This window comes from Lissotriton helveticus, chromosome 1_1 (assembly GCF_964261635.1).
Source record: "Lissotriton helveticus chromosome 1_1, aLisHel1.1, whole genome shotgun sequence".
Taxonomy (NCBI): Eukaryota; Metazoa; Chordata; class Amphibia; order Caudata; family Salamandridae; genus Lissotriton; species Lissotriton helveticus.
The window spans coordinates 1,466,068,502-1,466,086,613 of NC_136057.1; the positions used below are offsets into that span (position 1 = coordinate 1,466,068,502).

The 18,112-nt window shown below is 47.1% G+C and overlaps 1 protein-coding gene across 5 annotated transcripts in view; it reads left to right on the plus strand.

The window, feature by feature from the left end:
* The window catches only part of SMARCC2 (SWI/SNF related BAF chromatin remodeling complex subunit C2), a 588,171-nt gene that overhangs the window by 204,391 nt on the left and 365,668 nt on the right, over positions 1-18,112 (plus strand). For 4 of the 5 annotated variants that reach the window (XM_078686227.1, XM_078686241.1, XM_078686231.1 and 1 more), the window contains exons 15-20: positions 10,475-10,546; positions 15,129-15,242; positions 15,833-15,986; positions 16,730-16,849; positions 16,952-17,014; positions 17,466-17,724. In XM_078686227.1, the coding sequence (XP_078542353.1) occupies positions 10,475-10,546; positions 15,129-15,242; positions 15,833-15,986; positions 16,730-16,849; positions 16,952-17,014; positions 17,466-17,724 (782 nt within the window). The remainder of the gene's footprint in view (positions 1-10,474; positions 10,547-15,128; positions 15,243-15,832; positions 15,987-16,729; positions 16,850-16,951; positions 17,015-17,465; positions 17,725-18,112) is intronic. The other variant, XM_078686233.1, reaches the window with a different exon arrangement.

The window sequence follows — 18,112 nt, forward strand, 5'->3', positions numbered from 1 at the left end:
CAGCATCCTGGGATGGGTGTAACCCCACTCTTGGCAATTCTGCGTAGTTCTTTATGTATAGTGAGCAGATTAAAGGCAGCGTTACTTGCATTAAAGTGGTACGGTGTGGAGACCAATCTAAACCAAAAATATTATATATATGCAGGTGCTTTTTTCTCAAACCTTACCGTATTATTTTTTTCCACACAAAGTGAAGCACATGCCGCCTGAAAAGGTCAACAGTGAAAGTATGAAACGTAGTAGCGGCCCCGGATCATAAGATAGAGCGCCTCTAACAAGCAGAAGCGCTACGTTCTGTGCTTGTACACATTTCCATGACAGGGCTTGGCTCACACACCTCACTGCGTGGCCTAGGAGGCCTTTTACTGAACAGCCCCAGATTCATAACAGCAGAAACCGTCTCGAACCCCATTTTATGCGAAACGCCGGGTGCTCTTCCTGTTCTGGGCTATAGGTCACCTCCGATGTAAGTAATATTAATGTTTTAATCCCCAAGAGAGGAATCCCCTACGGGCAGGCGTTCCACAAAAAAGAACCATTGTGTTAACTCTGTGTTTATTACAAAAAATAAATTTTAAATCTGCCTGGAAAATTATCGTGAATGTATTTAGCTATATAATCAGCAGTGTCTTGCTTCTATTTCAGTGTCTGAAAGTATTTTATTGTGGCACTCTAATATTTCGAGTCTAAAACATTTGCTTTTCCTGTTATATTCATGGGAGTTAATTTTTTTTAATTTTTACGCGCTTATCCCAGGCACACAAAAGCCCCACAAAGTGTAAGAGGTGTGAGCGTAACTTAAGGTCGCAGAAAAAATTCCCAGATTTAATAATCCGCTGTAATATTGTGTTTTATTGGAAACGGGAACAATAGTATTTACATGGTTTTATAGCGCTACGTACCACAGTTTTGCTCAGTTCTCTGTCAATAACAGCGCTTTTGTAGTAAAATATGATGTATTTAATGATGCCCGAACTTTGTCACCCCGCCTCTTGATGATAGCAAAGAGAAACTTAGCGCTACGAAGTGGCTTCATGTCAACATACTAGAATTATAGATATGAAATTATATAAAACGTATTCACCGGGGTTCAGTTGTTTTCAGTGGCAGGGACCTGCCAATGTTTAGTTTTACTACAATACGAACTTTTATGAGCCAATAGAACAAAAATTCACGTTCAGCCCTAACACCTTTGTTTTTAAAACCAGATGTAATTGGCCGCTGACAGCATAAATCGAGGAATTTGTCTGTGAATTCGAGTGTGCTTAGAATGTTGCTTTTGCGGAAAAATGATTCCTGTTTGTTGACTACAATTCTCACTTCCTACTCCGGTTCTTCGTTTTTGTGCAAATTAAAATCAGTTATACTTGCAGGGATTAAATATAGTTAAGAGCGCTTTCACTCTTCGACTTTTCTGCACACCAAAAATTCCCTTCTGATTTATTATGAAAAAATAAAAAACATTAAATTAAAACGGACGTGTGTGTTCGTAGACATTCCTTGTCAATAGACTGCACAAAATGTTCTTGCAAAGGAGAAGAAGGAACTAAATAAAGTGGCTAGATGTCATAAAGAACCCAAAATATCCAATTTCCTCCCTTCCGAAGATCGCATTCGAGATCTGTCCACGAGTAGCCTCACGCAGAAAAGGAGGAGGTGCTGTGTGTGTGTGAATGGAAAAAAAATAAGCACAAGAACATCAAAGCGACCGAAAGGGGAGAAAGGAGGGGTGAGTGCACGCCGAGGTGACAAGGACTGGGCGAGAAGGGAGGGGGGAATGCCAGCAGGGAAAGTGATGGGGGGGGGGGAAGCACGCGAGTGGTGTGCGCAGGAAAGTAATCTGGGTTACTAAAATCAAAACGGTTTTAAATTTACCGTAAAATATTTTGACATGTTGCAGTCAATGAACCATTTTGCGTTTCCAGAACCGAATTAAAGTGAAAGTGTCAGTGAAGCTCTCGGCATTGCGCGGCCGGGGGGGGGGGCGGGGTGGGTGGGTGGGTGGGGGTGGGTGTGTGTGTGTGTATTTGTGTGTATTTGTGTGTGTGTGTGTGTGTGTGTCTGTGTGTGTGTCTGTGTGTGTGTCTGTGTGTGTGTCTGTGTGTGTGTCTGTGTGTGTGTCTGTGTGTGTGTCTGTGTGTGTGTCTGTCTGTGTGTCTGTCTGTGTGTGTGTGTGTGTCTGTGTGTGTCTGTGTGTGTCTGTGGGCTGGGTTAAAGATGAGAGCTGAGTAAAATCAACGAAAAGAGGGTTATAGTGGAGAAGCCTGTGTTAGGGAGCAGGAAAAGTGCACTCCGAGATAGGTGGTCGAGACTAGGTCATAACAAGCTCTTGGCATTGCGTGGGGGGAGGAGCGGATTCCTTTGAAGTCTGATGCGGGGGAGTGGATTCCTTTGAAGTCTGATGCTGAGGCTCAGACAGATGGTGTGCGATGTGGTTGGCGATGTGCACGCGCCTGGCTCACATGAACTGTACCCAATCCGCAGTTTGGGTAGACTTTTGAAAGCCTTACTATAATCTCGACAAACAAGCATTGCTAAAGCAATGCAGTAGTCGAGACCGAAAAATGGGGCAACTATTAGCTTAAATGATGCCTACTTGTACACCCCATGAATCCAAAGCACAGAAAATATCTCAGGCTTGTGGTAAAGGAGACTCACTACCAGTTCACAGTAGTGGCATTCAGGATAAAATCGGCAGTGTTTTCAAAATGTCCCGCAGCAATGGCAGCACACCTGAGAAGACAAGGCCTATTTGTGTATCCTTAACTAGACAACTGGCTAGTAAGAGCAAAATCCCACAACACGTTCAGGGAACATATCCAACAAGTAATGAGAACTTTATTCACATTGGGATTCTGAGAATACATAGAGAAGTCATCCAGACACTAGAGCAGGACTATATCTTTATTGAAACAATGATAAACTCAGTCAAAGGGAATGTGTACCCCAGCATCAAAAGAATAGTCATTACTGCAGAAAACTGCCCTATTCCAGAAGGGGCAAGCTCTGACAGTGAGGACAGTGGAGAAACTCCGGGGAAAGATACCATCATGCATACCTCTGATCCCATATGTGAGACTACATGAGGCCAATCAGGAATGGATCCTAAACCAATGGTCAAAAACAACAGGAAGTTGTAAAGATCTATTGATTGTCACGCAGAGAGTAAGAGGAGATGGTGTGGTGGAACAGATCACATATAACACAGGGGACGAACTTTGCACAGCCAACTCAACAGTGGCAATTACAACAGAAGTCATGCATATGGGCTGGAGAGCTCACATGGGCTCAATGAAGGTTCGAAGAGTTTGGAAAGAACAAGATGCAGTACAACACATCAGGGTACCTGAACTAAAAATGGTGTTCCTAGCCTTAAAGGCCTTTCAAGAACAGCTGTTAAGAAAATCTGTATTGATCCAAACAGACAACACAATGACAATGTTTTATATCAACAAGCAAGGTGGAACATAATTCCTGGCATTATCAAGATCTGAAAGAGACACGTTCGTGATAGATTCCTTACCTTAGAATATTCTCCAGGCGTCAGACTGGATCCGAAACGTTTTTTGCTTAGCAGTACCCCTGCGCGTCTGTAGGTGGCGTTGTGCGGCTTCGCCTCCGTCACTGGCGTCGTATGCGCCGAGATGACGTCACGGAGACTACTTAGGCGCCACCCATGCGCGCTGATATCAGTTCTTTCTTTTTCCACGCCGAAAGCGCAGATCCGGATTGAGCACGTACCTCAGTCATTTTTTTACTACATTTTGAGACTTTTTGTCTCCCCCCTCTTGTCTCCTGGTGCACGTAGGGATGCCAGGCTTTAAGTCTTGTGGGTCGTGCCGCTGTAACATGCCGGTGGCGGATCCCCACGATGTGTGCCTCTACTGCCTGGAGACCGATCATGACTCCCGGGACTGTCGAGACTGTCTAGCCATGGCCCGAAGGCCTTGTGGGAGCGGTGCCGGAAGTTGCTGGAGGTCCGGCACTCCTCTCACTGCCGCTCCCGGTCTAGGGGCCGTTCGCGGTACCGCTTGCGGGACCGGAGCCATCACTCCTCGAACTCCTTAAGTCTCCGCCTTCAGATTCAGGTAAGCAACGCCATGAAAAGAAGTCGCAGAAGCGTGTTCACTCTCCGACGTCCCCCCGTCGCTCCCCGGGGGCGGACGAGGGGGACAGCTGCTCCGTCCCTGCGATTCCTCTGGAGCCGGGGAGTCCCGCAGCCTACCCGCTATACCCGGGTCCGTGGGCGACTCCCGAACAGATGCAAGAGTTTCTTGCTGCCATGGATGCCTTATTAGGCCCCTGGCTCCCACTGGCGTGCCTTCGGGCCATGCGGTCCCGGGTCCAGATCCTGTGGCCCGGCGTCTCCGCCACTGGCACCAGCCCTGGCTCCACAGGATCCTGCGCCGCCGGCTCCGGCCCCAGCGCTACAAGGTGCAGTGTCGCTTGCTCCGGCCCCAGCGCTGCCCTTGCCTCCGGCTCCGGCTCCACCACAGGCGCCGCACTGGGTGCCGTTTATCCCTGCCCTGGTTCTCGAACCATTTAGTTCCGACCTGGGATCAGCATTGGGATACGGCTCCGGCTCGGCCCCGACCGGCGCTGTTTTCGGCGCCGTTCCCGACGCCGCTTGCCCTTTCTCCGGCTCCGGCACTGGCACTGCCGCCGCAGCTGGCTCCCTCTACTCCGAAGACCCCCTTGCCCGGCAGTGTGACTCCGAGCAGGATTGGGTGGACGACCTTCAAGATGCGGGCGAGCTTTGTTTCTTCTGATTCGGGCTTTGCCTCTCCTCTGCCTACTATGGAGGAGTGAGCTTCCTATACCATGGTGCTGCGTCGGGCTACGGAGGCTCTCCATCTCGACCTCCCTACCGTGGCCCTTAAGACCAACCTCCTTACGCAGGTGCTCCAGACGGCGTCTACATCTTCGGAGCCGCTGCTCCTTTTCAATGAGGCTCTCACCGAAGTCCTCTTGGGCACTTGGTTGCAATCAGCCTCAGGGGCGCCGGTGAATAAAGACGTCGCCAGACATCATCGCCTGGCGCCTGGTGACCCTGCCTTCTTGACCACTCACCCCACACCTGAGAGCCTGGTCATTCAGGCCTCAACGTTGTAGAGTGCCTTTCCCACGGCTCCGCCGGACAAGGACTCTAAAAGGTTAGACCAATTCGGCAAGAGGTTGTTCTCCTCAGCCAGCTTAGGGTTGCGGTTGGTTAACACGCCTGCTTATTGGGATGTTACTCCCATGCGGTGTGGGATTCGGTAGCTGAGGTCTCAGTGTTCTGAGGAGGTCCAGGCTGACCTTTCACAAGTGATTGCGGAAGGCCAAGATGCGGCGAAGTTTGCCATCAGGTGTGGTTTGGACACCGCTGATTCGTTGGGCAGGGCAATTTCCACGACTGTGGCGTTGCGGCGCCACGCCTGGTTACGTTCCACTGGGTTCTCACCCGATTTCCAGAACTCGCTCATGGACATGCCCTTTGATGGCTCCCGCCTCTTTGGCGATAAAGCCAACAATGCCCTGGAGCGCTTTAAAGACTTTCGGGCGATGGCCAAGTCTTTGGGTCTTTCCAAGAAGAACCCTGCCACACCTGGGTTTCGTTCCTTTCGTGGCCAAGGCAGGGGCACCCAGGCACGCTCTTCCAGCAAGCCTGTGCAGAACCAGCCTCAGCGCGGCCGCGTATTCCGCAGGGGCGGGTCTGGTAACCAGCGTGCCGGTCAGTCCACTTCCACACCTGCTGCTTCTGCCTCTAAGCCTTCCTAATCCAAGCTTCAGGGAGCACCCCACGCTGGTGGGTGGCAGGATCCACCGCCACCTCTACCACTGGTGCGACATTACATCAAACAAGTGGGTGCTCAGATAATCAGCCAAGGTTACGCACTCCCCTTTCTGTCCTCCCCTCCGGCCATGCCACCTCGGTACCACCGCATGTCGCGGGATCATTTGGCTCTTCTCCGTCAGGAAGTCGTGGCCCTCTTGGCTAAGGGGGCCATTGAGCGCCTTCCTGGTCAGGAAGTAGGGAGTGGTTGTTATTCCTTCTACTTTCTGGTCCCCAAGGACAAGGGGGGCCGGCGCCCCATCTTGGACCTCCGGGACGTCAATCACTTCCTCCGTAAGGAGAAGTTCCAGCTGCTGACTCTGGCTCAGGTCCTAGCTGCCCTGGAGACTGGATGGTGGCGTTGGACTTGCAGGACGCATATTTTCACATACCCGTCCTGCCGTCCCACCGGAACTACCTGCGGTTCACAGTAGACCAGGAGCATTTTCAGTTTGCCGTGCTCCCCTTCGGCCTTACTAGTGCCCCTCAGGTGTACACGAAGGTGATGGCGGTGGTCGCTGCTCATCTGCGCAGGTCAGGGGTGTCAGTATTCCCCTACCTTGACGACTGGCTGTTGAAGGCTGGCTCGCCCCATGCAGTCGTCACCCACCTCCAGACTACGGCTGACCTCTTGCATTTGCTTAGGTTCTCCATCAATGTGCCGAAGTCGGCCCTGAGTCCCTCTCAGAAGCTCCCCCTCATCGGAGCGGTTCTGGATTCAACACTGTTTCGGGTTTATCCTCCCGAGCAGCGGGTCTGGGATATTCAGGCTATGATTCTGCTCTTTCAGCCTCTATCCTGGGTTTCTGTCAGGCTGACCCTCCAGCTTCTGGGCCTGATGGCCTCCTGTATCCTGCTGGTGACACATGCCAGATGGCATATGCGGGCTCAGCAGTGGGACCTGAAGTTCCAGTGGGCACAGCAACAGGGCAACCTGTCGGATCGCGTCCAGATATCGGAGGGCGCTGCACGACAGTTGCAGTGGTGGCTCACGAAACACGAATGGGTCAGAGGCAGATCCCTCTCCCTTCCCCAACCGGAGCACACAGTAGTGACGGATGTGTACCACCTGGGATGGGGAGGCCACATGGGAGAGGCGGAGTTCAGATGCCTCTGGTCTCAGCGGAGTCCCGGCTCCATATCAATCTTCTGGAGCTGCGGGCGATCTGACTTGCACTGAAGGCATTCCTTCCCTCCTGTCTGGGGAAGTGTAGTGCAGGTGTTTACGGACAACGCCACCGCCATGTGGTATTACAAAAACAGGGCGGGTGGGGTCATGGACCCTATGTCAGGAGGCTCTCCGCCTCTGGACATGGCTGGAACATCAAGGCATTACCTTGGTGGTTCAACACCTGGCGGGATCTCTGAAGGCCCGGGTGGACGAACTCAGCTGCCGGTGCATGGTGGATCACGAATGGCGTCTGAACTTGGACGTGGCGCAAGGTCTCTTTCTGCAGTGGGGAGAGCCTTGGTTAGATCTATTCGCCACCGAAGAGAACGCGCAATGTCTTCAGTTCTGCGTGTTGGAATTTCCAATGGCGTACAACAGACCGCAACTCCACTCGCGACGCTTTTCGTCGTGAGTGGAGTTGCGGTCTGTTGTACGCCTTTCCGCCTATACCACTACTGCCCAGATTGCTGAAGATAGAACACTTCGCAACATAACACGGCCCTGCTAATTCGGAGGACTTTCGTGCATCGCCATGTGTACTTACACCGCAATTTGAAGAACATGTTAATTGAATCGACTTTGGAAGATAGGCAGTGAAGCTACTCCCTGTCTTTAACACTGCTCCACTTTATATTCGTCCGTCTTACTCATCAGCCCGGCCGGGTTGGAATTATCACCGGCTGAGTGCTCTCACAGACTATTAGCTTACGCCACAGCCCTGAAGAAGTCGCGGTGCAATTCTCCATTGTGCGACGAAATACGTGTCGGCTGGCTTGTTCCATCGTGCTTTTCGAAAAGGATTAAAAATCTCAACTTGATCCACTCAAGACCTTTTTCCTTTCATCTCAAAGATACTTTTTGTGTTGTTGTTACTCATTATGATCACAAGATCTTTACTTTTTATGTGTGCCTAGGCAGTTGTTTTCATGTTCATTTGTGTGTATTTTTCTACACCATAATAAGGGGTTTTAAGGCATATCCTCTGCCTAGTCTGCACCATATTCACTCATTGTGTTGTTTTATACTGTATTTGCGTTAACTAGCTGAGCGCCTAATCAAATCCCTGCTTCCTATCAAAAAAACCCTTGTCCTATGTTATACAACAGTTGATGGACTAGTCGAGGACATTTGTTTACACTCCCCCCAAAAAAAATCCCCTCTGACACCACTGATCAGCAAATTAAGACAGAGTAAAATGACACTCATACCAATTGTCCCGCAGTGGGCTAGGCAAACATGATTCTCGGAACTCATAGAAATGGTGCAGGGAAACATATAAAGATTACCAATGGAACAAGATCTGCTAACAATGGAAGGAGGAAGGGTATTTCATCCAGAGCCAGAGTCGTCTTTAAGCCTGCCTCGTGAAAACATGGAATTTGGACTTTTAAAACTGCCAGAAAGCACAATGGCTGTTCTAAGAGAAGCAAGAAAGCCAACTACCAGAAAATGTTGTATCGCAAAATGGAAAAGAAACACCGTATGGTGTCTTAAAAATTGATTAATACGAAAGAACACAAAGGATGAACAGTGTTACAATATTTAACACACCTCATAGACTGCAGTTTGACATATGCCTCGGTAAAGGTACACTTGGCAGCGATAGTGGCTTATACAAGGGGTCACATGGAAGCAGTTCTTCACTGCTCCCGTAGTTAAAATGATTCTTAGAGGGGGCAAAGACAATTGCACCACCAAGAAAGTACCAGCAGCCGCAAGGAATTTAAATGTTGTACCCATGCAGCAAGTGAAGGTGCCTTTCGCACTATTGCACAAAGCATTGTTAGAAATACTCACCCTAAAACAGGATTTCTTCTAGCCATTACATGTCTACGCAGGGTGACTGAATTGCAAGCACTCTCACATTCCAAGAGCCATACTTTCAGGTTCACAAAGACAGGATTGTCATGAGGGCAGATCCACAGATGTCGCAATTTCACATGAAGCAAACTATACAGACACCAATTTTTTTCTAAAATCCCAAAACACGCGTAAAGAATGTTACATACATTGGGCGCAAGCCATGCCATAATGTATTATATTGAGAAGACAAAACTAAACGGGAAGGCGAAGCAACTATTCGTCTCATTCACAAACGGTTTTCTAGGAAGACCAGTAACTAAGAACAAAATTGCAAGATGGATCACATAAACTATTCAGATGTGCCACACAAATGCAGGAGAAAGACTTAGTGCAACACCTAGAGCAAATTCGATAGGGAAAAAGTGAGCAACCATTCCTTTTCTAGTAAATACACCCTTACAGGACATTTGTATTGCAGCAGCGTGGTCATCTGTGCACACGTTTCCAAAACACTATTGCATAAACATACAGATGAATAAGGAAGCACAAGTAGAACAGAGGGTCTTATAACATCTGTTTACAAATCATTGCCCATTTTCACCCCAAGCACCGTAAGGACAACAAACGCTATAAAATCTATGCCCAGCTTGTGAATCCAGAAAAGGTTCACGCTTCAAAATGTTTAGTTTCTTACCTGTGGGTGTAGTTTTGCTGCTTGAAGATTTTTCTAGAGTCACAAGCGACCCACTCATCTCCACTAAAAAGATGGGAGGAAGGGACAAGATACCAGAGTGGATAAAAAAAGAATCTGAAGATGGGGACAAAAGGTAGGAACTTCAGGAGGAGGTAGTATGACATCACAAGGAACATCAAATGGGGGTCCGTCGACCGACAACCTCCAACAACAAAAAATAGAAGGGTTACAAAAATTGGGGTAATTCTGGACCCAATCACTAGATAGTGAAATAATGCCCAGCCTGTGAAAACTGGGAATTCTTCAAGCTGCAAACCTACACCTACAGGTAAGAAACTTTACATTATTACAAATGACCCTCGGTTCCTTATTGAAATTGTATGGTATGGGCTGGTGTTAAGATTCATTGAGGCTAAACATAGACAGTATACCCCTGTCATCCTGATTGGCTTGTTTGAGATAAGAAAGGGAAGTGCATTGAGTCAGAAGTTGTGATGCGATTGACATTCCTATAGACCTTAAAATCAGCATTAAATGACAAACCGGTTATTAAGATGCAAGAATTCAAACAAATAGGCAATAAATCCAACTTTTTTTGTGTGTCCTAGAAAATAAATACAAACAGCAGAGCAACTTGCTCAAAAGCCCGCTATTGTGGCAGTAAGTTTTCCATATTAATTGTAGAAGTGGGCAGAGTTACCTATTCTCAGAATGTTCAGTTTCTCTGTTCCTTTTCCAGTGCCATCTACTGCCATGGTGCTTGTAGAATGCTAAAACACATAGTTGTGTCAGCTAAATTCAGATTCTGTTTCTTTTGTTGATGTGTCCGATTAATTCAACCAGGATTGTATACAGGACAAATGCCAGAGTCAAACCTCTCCCTACTCTACATGTAAGTCTGCCTGCTTCCTATGAATGTGTGAATCTGTCAGTATTCCTAAACTATACACTTCCTCCATTTTAATGTTCCCATCCTTTGTCTTTTCTGCAGTGTCCATGCCATCGAGAGAAGAGCTCTGCCGGAATTCTTTAATGGCAAGAACAAGTCCAAAACTCCAGAAATGTAAGTCTGAACAGCACAAAGTTTTAATGAGGTGAGCTGGTGAGCTCTTCTAAGCTATGGCATTTTTTTTTATCAGTCCTGCCCTTAGCAGATCTCAGATTGATGCCTTGCTGTGTGCAGGCACCAAGGCAAGGGTCTCAAGCCACTTGGAATATGTTTAGAAGTCTTCCTCAGCTGCACGTTGGAGTAATGCAAATAGGTCAGTATGTGATCAAATGCTCCATGTGTTCATTTTATATTCCATCTTTCTGGTGCATATGTAAAAGCTGAGTATGAGAAGTTGGCCTGGTATATGATGATCACTGTTCTAGTGAGCACCTTGCACCAGTCCAAACAACCCTTATGGTGATGGTTGTAAAGTCAATCTTATAGACCAGCTATCCTAGTGGTAGCATGGACAAAGCAGTCTTAGGCTAAACTCAAGAGGGCATGTGAAGCCAGCTGTTTTACCATATGTAACCCTTTTAATACCAAGTGAAATGACACCACGCAGGTTGTATATCAAAATATATATGTATTTATTTCTAACACAATCCTCTGAACTCTTTATGAGGTCAGAGGCACAAGCACATAACAAGATACTCAATTATAATAGAATAAGTTGCGCAAAATACAGTAATGCCCTAGGGGCACTTCGAACCATATACTAAAATAGTGGTATAAGAGCCACGTCACAAACAAAGGATAGGCCTAGGGCCTGGAGAATCGCTGGGGCTACGCTGTACTACCAAAGGATAGGGAGCAGGAGGCCCACGGGATGCGCGTGCAGTGTCTTTACACGCACACAAGTTACCATAGAGTTAGAATGGGAACGAAAGAATTGGAAACTAGTTCTTTTAGGACACTTCCGGATGGACTAGGGAAAAGCTACTTGAAACTAGGACACTAGGATAGTCAATACCCACAGGAGTACTGAAATACTCGCGTTACCTCACCCACAGGAAGCGGGTGCATAGGTGTCAAAGTGTGTCGGGTTTCATCGCTGATTCCTATGGAGCCTTGGAGAAAGATGCTGCAGGCGACCAGGAGAGAAGTGTCCGGGTGGATCGAGGATGAAGAGTACCTGAAAGCAGAGGGGACAGAGTCTGGGTCACTAGCCAGTGACCAGGAAGGAACCTAGAAGGAACCAGGCGATGTTGTGGAGCAATCAGGTGATGTTGTGAAGCTTGTCTCTGCAGCTACGTGGACCAGGAGGTGTCGACGATCACCAGGAGCTGGATACGGACTGTCCCACGAAGGCTCTCGCTGTCAGCGGTGTCGGCTTCCGGATTGGAGTCAACAAGCCTTGGCAAACGCAACCCTCGCAGAAATCGAAGATGGCTTCTTAATCAGGCCAGCAAGGTCTGATGGGCTTCTCCTTTTCAGGGAAGCAGGGGCCAGTGGAGAAGTGTGGCTCAATGGTTAGAGCGGCAGACCCTGATGCAGAGGTCTGGCCCGGGACCAGGGTTCAATTCCCGTCTCGGCAGGTCTTGGGCTCAATTTCCTCGGACCTGATTTCTCGCCTCGGTGCCTATTCTAATCATGGGTCCCACTCTGCAACTCTGGGCAATAGCTTGCTTAATCTCCACAACGGCCCCAAAAGCGCTGGGATGCCTGGCTGCACCTGGGGGGTGCCCATGGAGTGGACATTTCCCAGGAAAGCTAGGAAGGGATCCTAAGCGGTATACAGACAGCGCCGGGACACCTCCGGTGGAGGTAGCTGTGCGCTTTACAAATTCCGACATTTAAAAAAAAGTCTGGAGCAACCAGACCAGCAGTGTAAATCAAAAGGTTCGTCATCACAGAGGCCACTAGCCAACGGGCAAGTGACCGGACAGACGCGCTGAGCAGGAAAATGCAGAAGGGCCCCACGCAGAACTCGTGGAGTGTGGAGGGCTGATCTTCGGTACAGTTGGTGCTCGGGGCTGGGGCTTCTCAATCCCCAATGCACAACTTCGAGGGTGCCTCAGAAGTTGCACGAAAAGCAATTTGCTGGCTTTCCAAGATGGCCGGTCCCACGTCTCTCGTCGCCTCCACGGGTCTCCGCTCTGCTGTGACTGTGGATCGGGCTGTTGGAAGTCTGGAAGTCCGGGTCTTGTCAGGCTCTGTGCTCGGGCTCCGGCGGGAGCGTTGACAAAGCAAACCGTTGAAAGCTTGATGGTGCCTGCTTGCACAGGGTGGTCACTCCTTGACCACAAGGGAGATTCTTTAGTCTTCTATGTCGAGTAGAATGTCGAAGGTCCAGAGTTTTGTTTCAATTTTCAGTCAGGATAAATCTAAAGTCTTGGGACTCAGCTCCTACCTATATACCAACTTTAGGGGCTGGATTACCTGCTAGGTCCCTCCTATGGGTGTAACCCAGGAAGGGGGTGGTTACACCCCTTTCCCTTTGTCCAGTTTCACGCCAGAGCTGGGGCTGGAGTGCCCCAGCACGGGTTTGAACTGGACTATGCATGGGGCACCTTGTGTGCCCCAGGCAGTGTCTCATTTCATTCAGCCCTCCCTGCCCCAATACACTATGGCCTGTCTGGGGTGGTGCTAGCACCTCCCAAGACAGGAAACCTATTGTCCAAGCCTCCCTCGCTGGAAGGACTCCCAGCAGCAGGAGGTCAGACTTGTGTCTGTGGCAGCAGCATCCATTTTGTGATGCTGAGGCTCTGGTTAACTTTAACCAGGATTAGTAGGAACAACATGTCTTCTCCCTCTAGAAGGGTGGAATGCTACCCCCGTCGCCAGAACTGGCGAGGGGTAGTATTCCAAAGCGTATGACACCTTACACGACATGTTTTGATAAAGCCAAACCAAAGTTAGCAATAACCGCGGGTATTATAATGCACTTAAGAGTATATGGTATGGCTATTTCATAGAACAGCTATAAGGACATGGTTCCGAAAGCTGCAGACAGGCTCAGCTCATGCTAGAGCACCATCTCACATAAAACCAGGATTGTTCAGGCCTGCCATAGGAGTGACTTATAGGTGCATATGTGTCTATATATAATGGTAGGTATAGGAATAATACACCTTAGCAAGGGGTGATTACACGACCTTGCCTCAGCTGAGTGATCAGCCAGTTGTGTCAGTATGGATGGTCAGCCAGGGGTGGCAAAAGATATGCTGCAGCCCCTGGTAGGTCATGGGTGCACCTATGCCCTGGGTACCTATAGTACACTGTACAGGGACTTACAAGAGTGACCCAAATCCCAATTGGTGATGTACCTAAAGTAAATGGTGTGAAACTTAGAGAGAGAACAGCAGGGCTGTGGGTCTGATTAGCAGGCCCACAGCCACATTAAGTCGAAAACCAGTGAAGACAAAAGCAAAAAATGGGGTGACCATAGGAAAGCAGACCCTACTGTCCTACACTGAGACTGCACAGGCATACCACTGCTCTCTGATTTCCATGTTTGTACAGTCTTGTGCCTTGAAAATAGCTGTACCTGAGACATATGTTTTTAAAGTCTATGGCACTTAAGAGGTGACTGTGTTGTAGATAGCCAAGCTCTATAAGAGATTTATAACCTGAAAGTTTGTGCTTCCATACCTGTAGGGCCAATGTGACTTGAGAAATTGCCCTTTCTGAAGCTTGAAGCCTAAGGCTCTAAGGACCTCGTGTGCAAAGGGTCAAATGCACTAGGCCCACCTAACGATTCCGAAAAGGTTTTCTGATTTGTTCAATGGGATTAGGTTACCATACCAACTCAGCTTTTGGAAGGCGCATGTGTAGGATGTCTCTTTTAAATACTGATTCCTTATTAAATGTATTATTGTTTTGTGACCGAAATCCAGTCGCAAAACATTAATATTTTACCCACACGTTAAAGGTGGTGGTAATCCTGTTCACATACAAATGTGGAGATTTTTGTCTTTTGAAGGAAAACCAGCTGCATTTAAAACAACAGAATAGAAAAAGATTGCTATATTTTAAAGCAGTCACAGACATAGCAGACCCCAGCAGGCCATCATCCCTGTTATGCATTGCATGGTAGTTGGTCGCAGTTTTCAACCTACCTTATTAATATTCATGCAGTAGGTCAAATTGTGACTCACTATGATTCGGTATTTTGCGAACCAACCTATTAGCATGTAGGTTGGTTGACAAAATACCAATGTATTCAGTAAAGGTCGGTGTGCAAATTTCAACCACTTTTAGCAAATACATTTTTAATACATTTAGCCCATAGGTGTGTGTCAATTAAGTAATAGAATAGCTCTGTAAGCTCTAGTTATTAGGCTTTTTAACTTTAGGAATAGTTAAACCATCCGAGGCCTGGACTTGCACGAGTTGTGGGAACTTATTGGCAGCTCTTCTGTCTTGTGGGAGGGAATGTTGCGGGTGGAGGTCTGTTACCGCAAGGAAATTTTGCGAACAAATATGATCTGTAACGTTGACATAACACGTATTACAGATTCAAATTTGTGACAAAGGAGAGGCCACATTGTACAAGTGCCCAAATTCCTGTACTCCTGAGACATGCACAGCTTACAAATGCTGCAATTAACATTTGGAATGTGTAACCAGTGTACATCATTGCGACTGTCAAGGTATGCACATACTTATCACTCTGACACTGCTACCTATAAATGAACCTCTCTTCTTTCAGTTACCTTGCCTATCGCAACTTCATGATTGACACTTACCGGTTGAATCCTCAAGAATATTTGACGTCCACTGCTTGTCGCCGGAACCTGGCTGGAGATGTGTGCGCCATCATGAGGTGCGTGTCTGGAGAAAGGAATGTGCTAGAATGATGGAATGTATAAGCGCTTGAGCAGGGCAAGATATGTCTTTTAGAAAATTGAGGCAGTATATTCACAGAAAGGCGAGCAAAGAGAACGGAGAAGGAAAATGAGTGGCCTGTGAGTGAGAGAAGTCATTGTTGGACAAAGTCAGAGTAGGATATTTGTAGGCCTAACAAGGGTGTGAGGTGCATTGGACTAAACACTGAGCTTCCTTTCAGGATTGAGGTATACTGGAAGAGCTGTATGTGGGTCACAGTACTGTGCAGGAGGTGTGGAATGTCATGGTTGGGTTTGATGAACTTTACTTCTGAAGAAAATTTTCAGTCATCAAGAAGATTCTAGTGCTTTTATGGACTCTGCTGGGTGTTTTACCTTCTCCTTGACTAACTTTAATCAATTTAATCATTTTGCCTGATTACAATCTGACCTTGTGACTTGTTCAGTCATTCTGTATTTATCTTTTTTTCTGCCAGGCAGAATATTGCTTTTTAATGTAATGGAATAATTTTTTTGATTGTATGAACTTTTTTCCTATTTTGCTTGTCACTGCTTGTTTGCTTTCCAGGGTACACGCTTTCCTGGAGCAATGGGGACTCGTCAACTACCAGGTGGATGCTGAAAGTCGTCCAACTCCAATGGGGCCCCCACCCACTTCACACTTTCACGTCCTAGCCGATACTCCCTCTGGATTAGTACCATTGCAACCCAAGACTCCCCAGGTGAGCGCTGCCTTAGCCTAACCAAATAGTAGTTAATGCTCCGTATTTATGGTCCATAATGCTTCTTGGTGATCCAGTCCAATCACTGATGATAGCTTGTTCCAGTGGAGATTTGTTGGATATTCATATGGCTTTTTAAAATTGGTGGATATCCTAGTGAGTGAAAGAGAGCAATTAAAAATCATGCAAAACTGTCCTTTTGTCAGTAGGCAGGATGTAGTTAAAGTGTTGGGTCTCACAATAGTCTGTCATTGCGTTGCAGTGCGACAATCCATTTGTGAAGTGTTGTCACAGTTCGATGACCAATTCCTAAAGTGATAGAAGGCTCCTAGAGTGATTTCAAAGAATGGGATTTTGGTAACAGTGTGATGTTATGGTCTAATGGGGTAATTCACCACCTGTTCCCTATATTTCCAGAATTGCCTGGTTTTAATTATTCCCGGAATCTGAGTTGGAAAGCGATCTTATTTCAAAATGTAAAACTGGTCAGGGCTACCTCCATTTTTTTTTTTTCGATGGGTTGAGGGCTTGTCCCAGTTTAAATGTATGCTCCAATTAACTCTTACCACAACTGTTCAGATAACCTCTTAAACCTGTACAAAACTCTTGAATGCCATTTTGTGAGTTTGGGTACTGAATCTCTGAAATTCCTAGAGATATTGGCATAGCCCAATAATATTTTATGGTTGCTACCAATATGACTGGGAATTAATCATTTCATTAACCCTCCCTTCATCTTGCAGCAGTCACCAGCAGCTCAACAAATGCTCAACTTCCCAGAAAAGGCCAAGGAGAAGCCCACCGACCTGCAGAATTTTGGGTTGAGGACAGACATGTACAGCAAGAAGAACACTCTTTCCAAGGTAATGGATCCTTTCCCAACAGGAGGCTACATCCACAGCATCCTCTACTCTTTGGTACTACCCATTCTTACTTTTCTAACCTTTCTTATGTCTTCTTCACAGAGCAAAGCTGCAGCCAGTGCCACTCGAGATTGGTCAGAGCAAGAGACACTACTGCTGCTAGAGGTGTGGGACTGCCGTATACCTCCAATGGGAATGGGAAAATGGGAAGATGATGGAAGTTAATTTCCATAGTGAAGTATTAGCTGAAAAGAGACCTGCTGTGGAGGACTTGCAAGCATAAAATATTTCTTTGCCATTATCCCTAAACGTAAGGAAATATTTAAGGCTTGTTAGCGCCATTTTTAGAGAAGTAGCTGTCACTTTCAGCACAGATCCTTTCCATCTTTGTAAGTGTAGAATTCCTTCCTGCTGTCAGAGCAGTTCTATTGAGTGGGTGAAAAATACAAAACGTAAAAATCTGAAGATTCGATGCTGAAAAATTACTGTTAAGGAAAAAAATCCTAATTTTCTCAAACTTAAATATTTTTTTACTACAAAGCCAAGTAAATATCTGAAAATGAACTAATTAAAAAAAAAGTGTGAGCTCTGATGTGGTGATGCATCTTTTTGGCAGGCCTTGGAGATGTACAAAGATGACTGGAACAAAGTGTCGGAGCACGTGGGCAGCCGCACGCAAGATGAGTGCATCCTCCACTTTCTGCGCCTGCCAATTGAGGACCCCTACTTAGAAGATTCGGAGTCATCCCTTGGACCACTTGCCTTCCAGCCCATCCCCTTCAGCCAGTCAGGAAACCCTGTCTTGAGCACTGTGGCCTTCCTTGCCTCCGTGGTGGACCCTCGAGTGGCGTCGGCAGCTGCAAAATCTGCATTAGGTGAGTGAATACCAGGGCTGTGCTGTAGAATGACGATGTTAATTTGGGACATGCCCATGCACAGGAAGAGAAGGGGCGTTGCAGGATCATTTATATTATGTTGTGGGAGAACTATAATTGGGACTTGTAAGATGAGATGAGCACAATAGTGGTTGTCTTGCAGGTGACCATTCCTAATGGTGCCAATGATTTAAACCTTCAGTGACCCATATTCTTGTGTGATATGTTTCTGCAGCAGATATTTACTAGTGTGGCTCTGCAACATGCATGATATGTAGCGTGCTGTAAAATCAAAGCCACACTTTTAGAATTCAAATTTACTAAAAGTTACTTGCTGCAATCTACCTCATTCTAATTCCTTGATTCCTGCTCAGACATATGAGTAGGA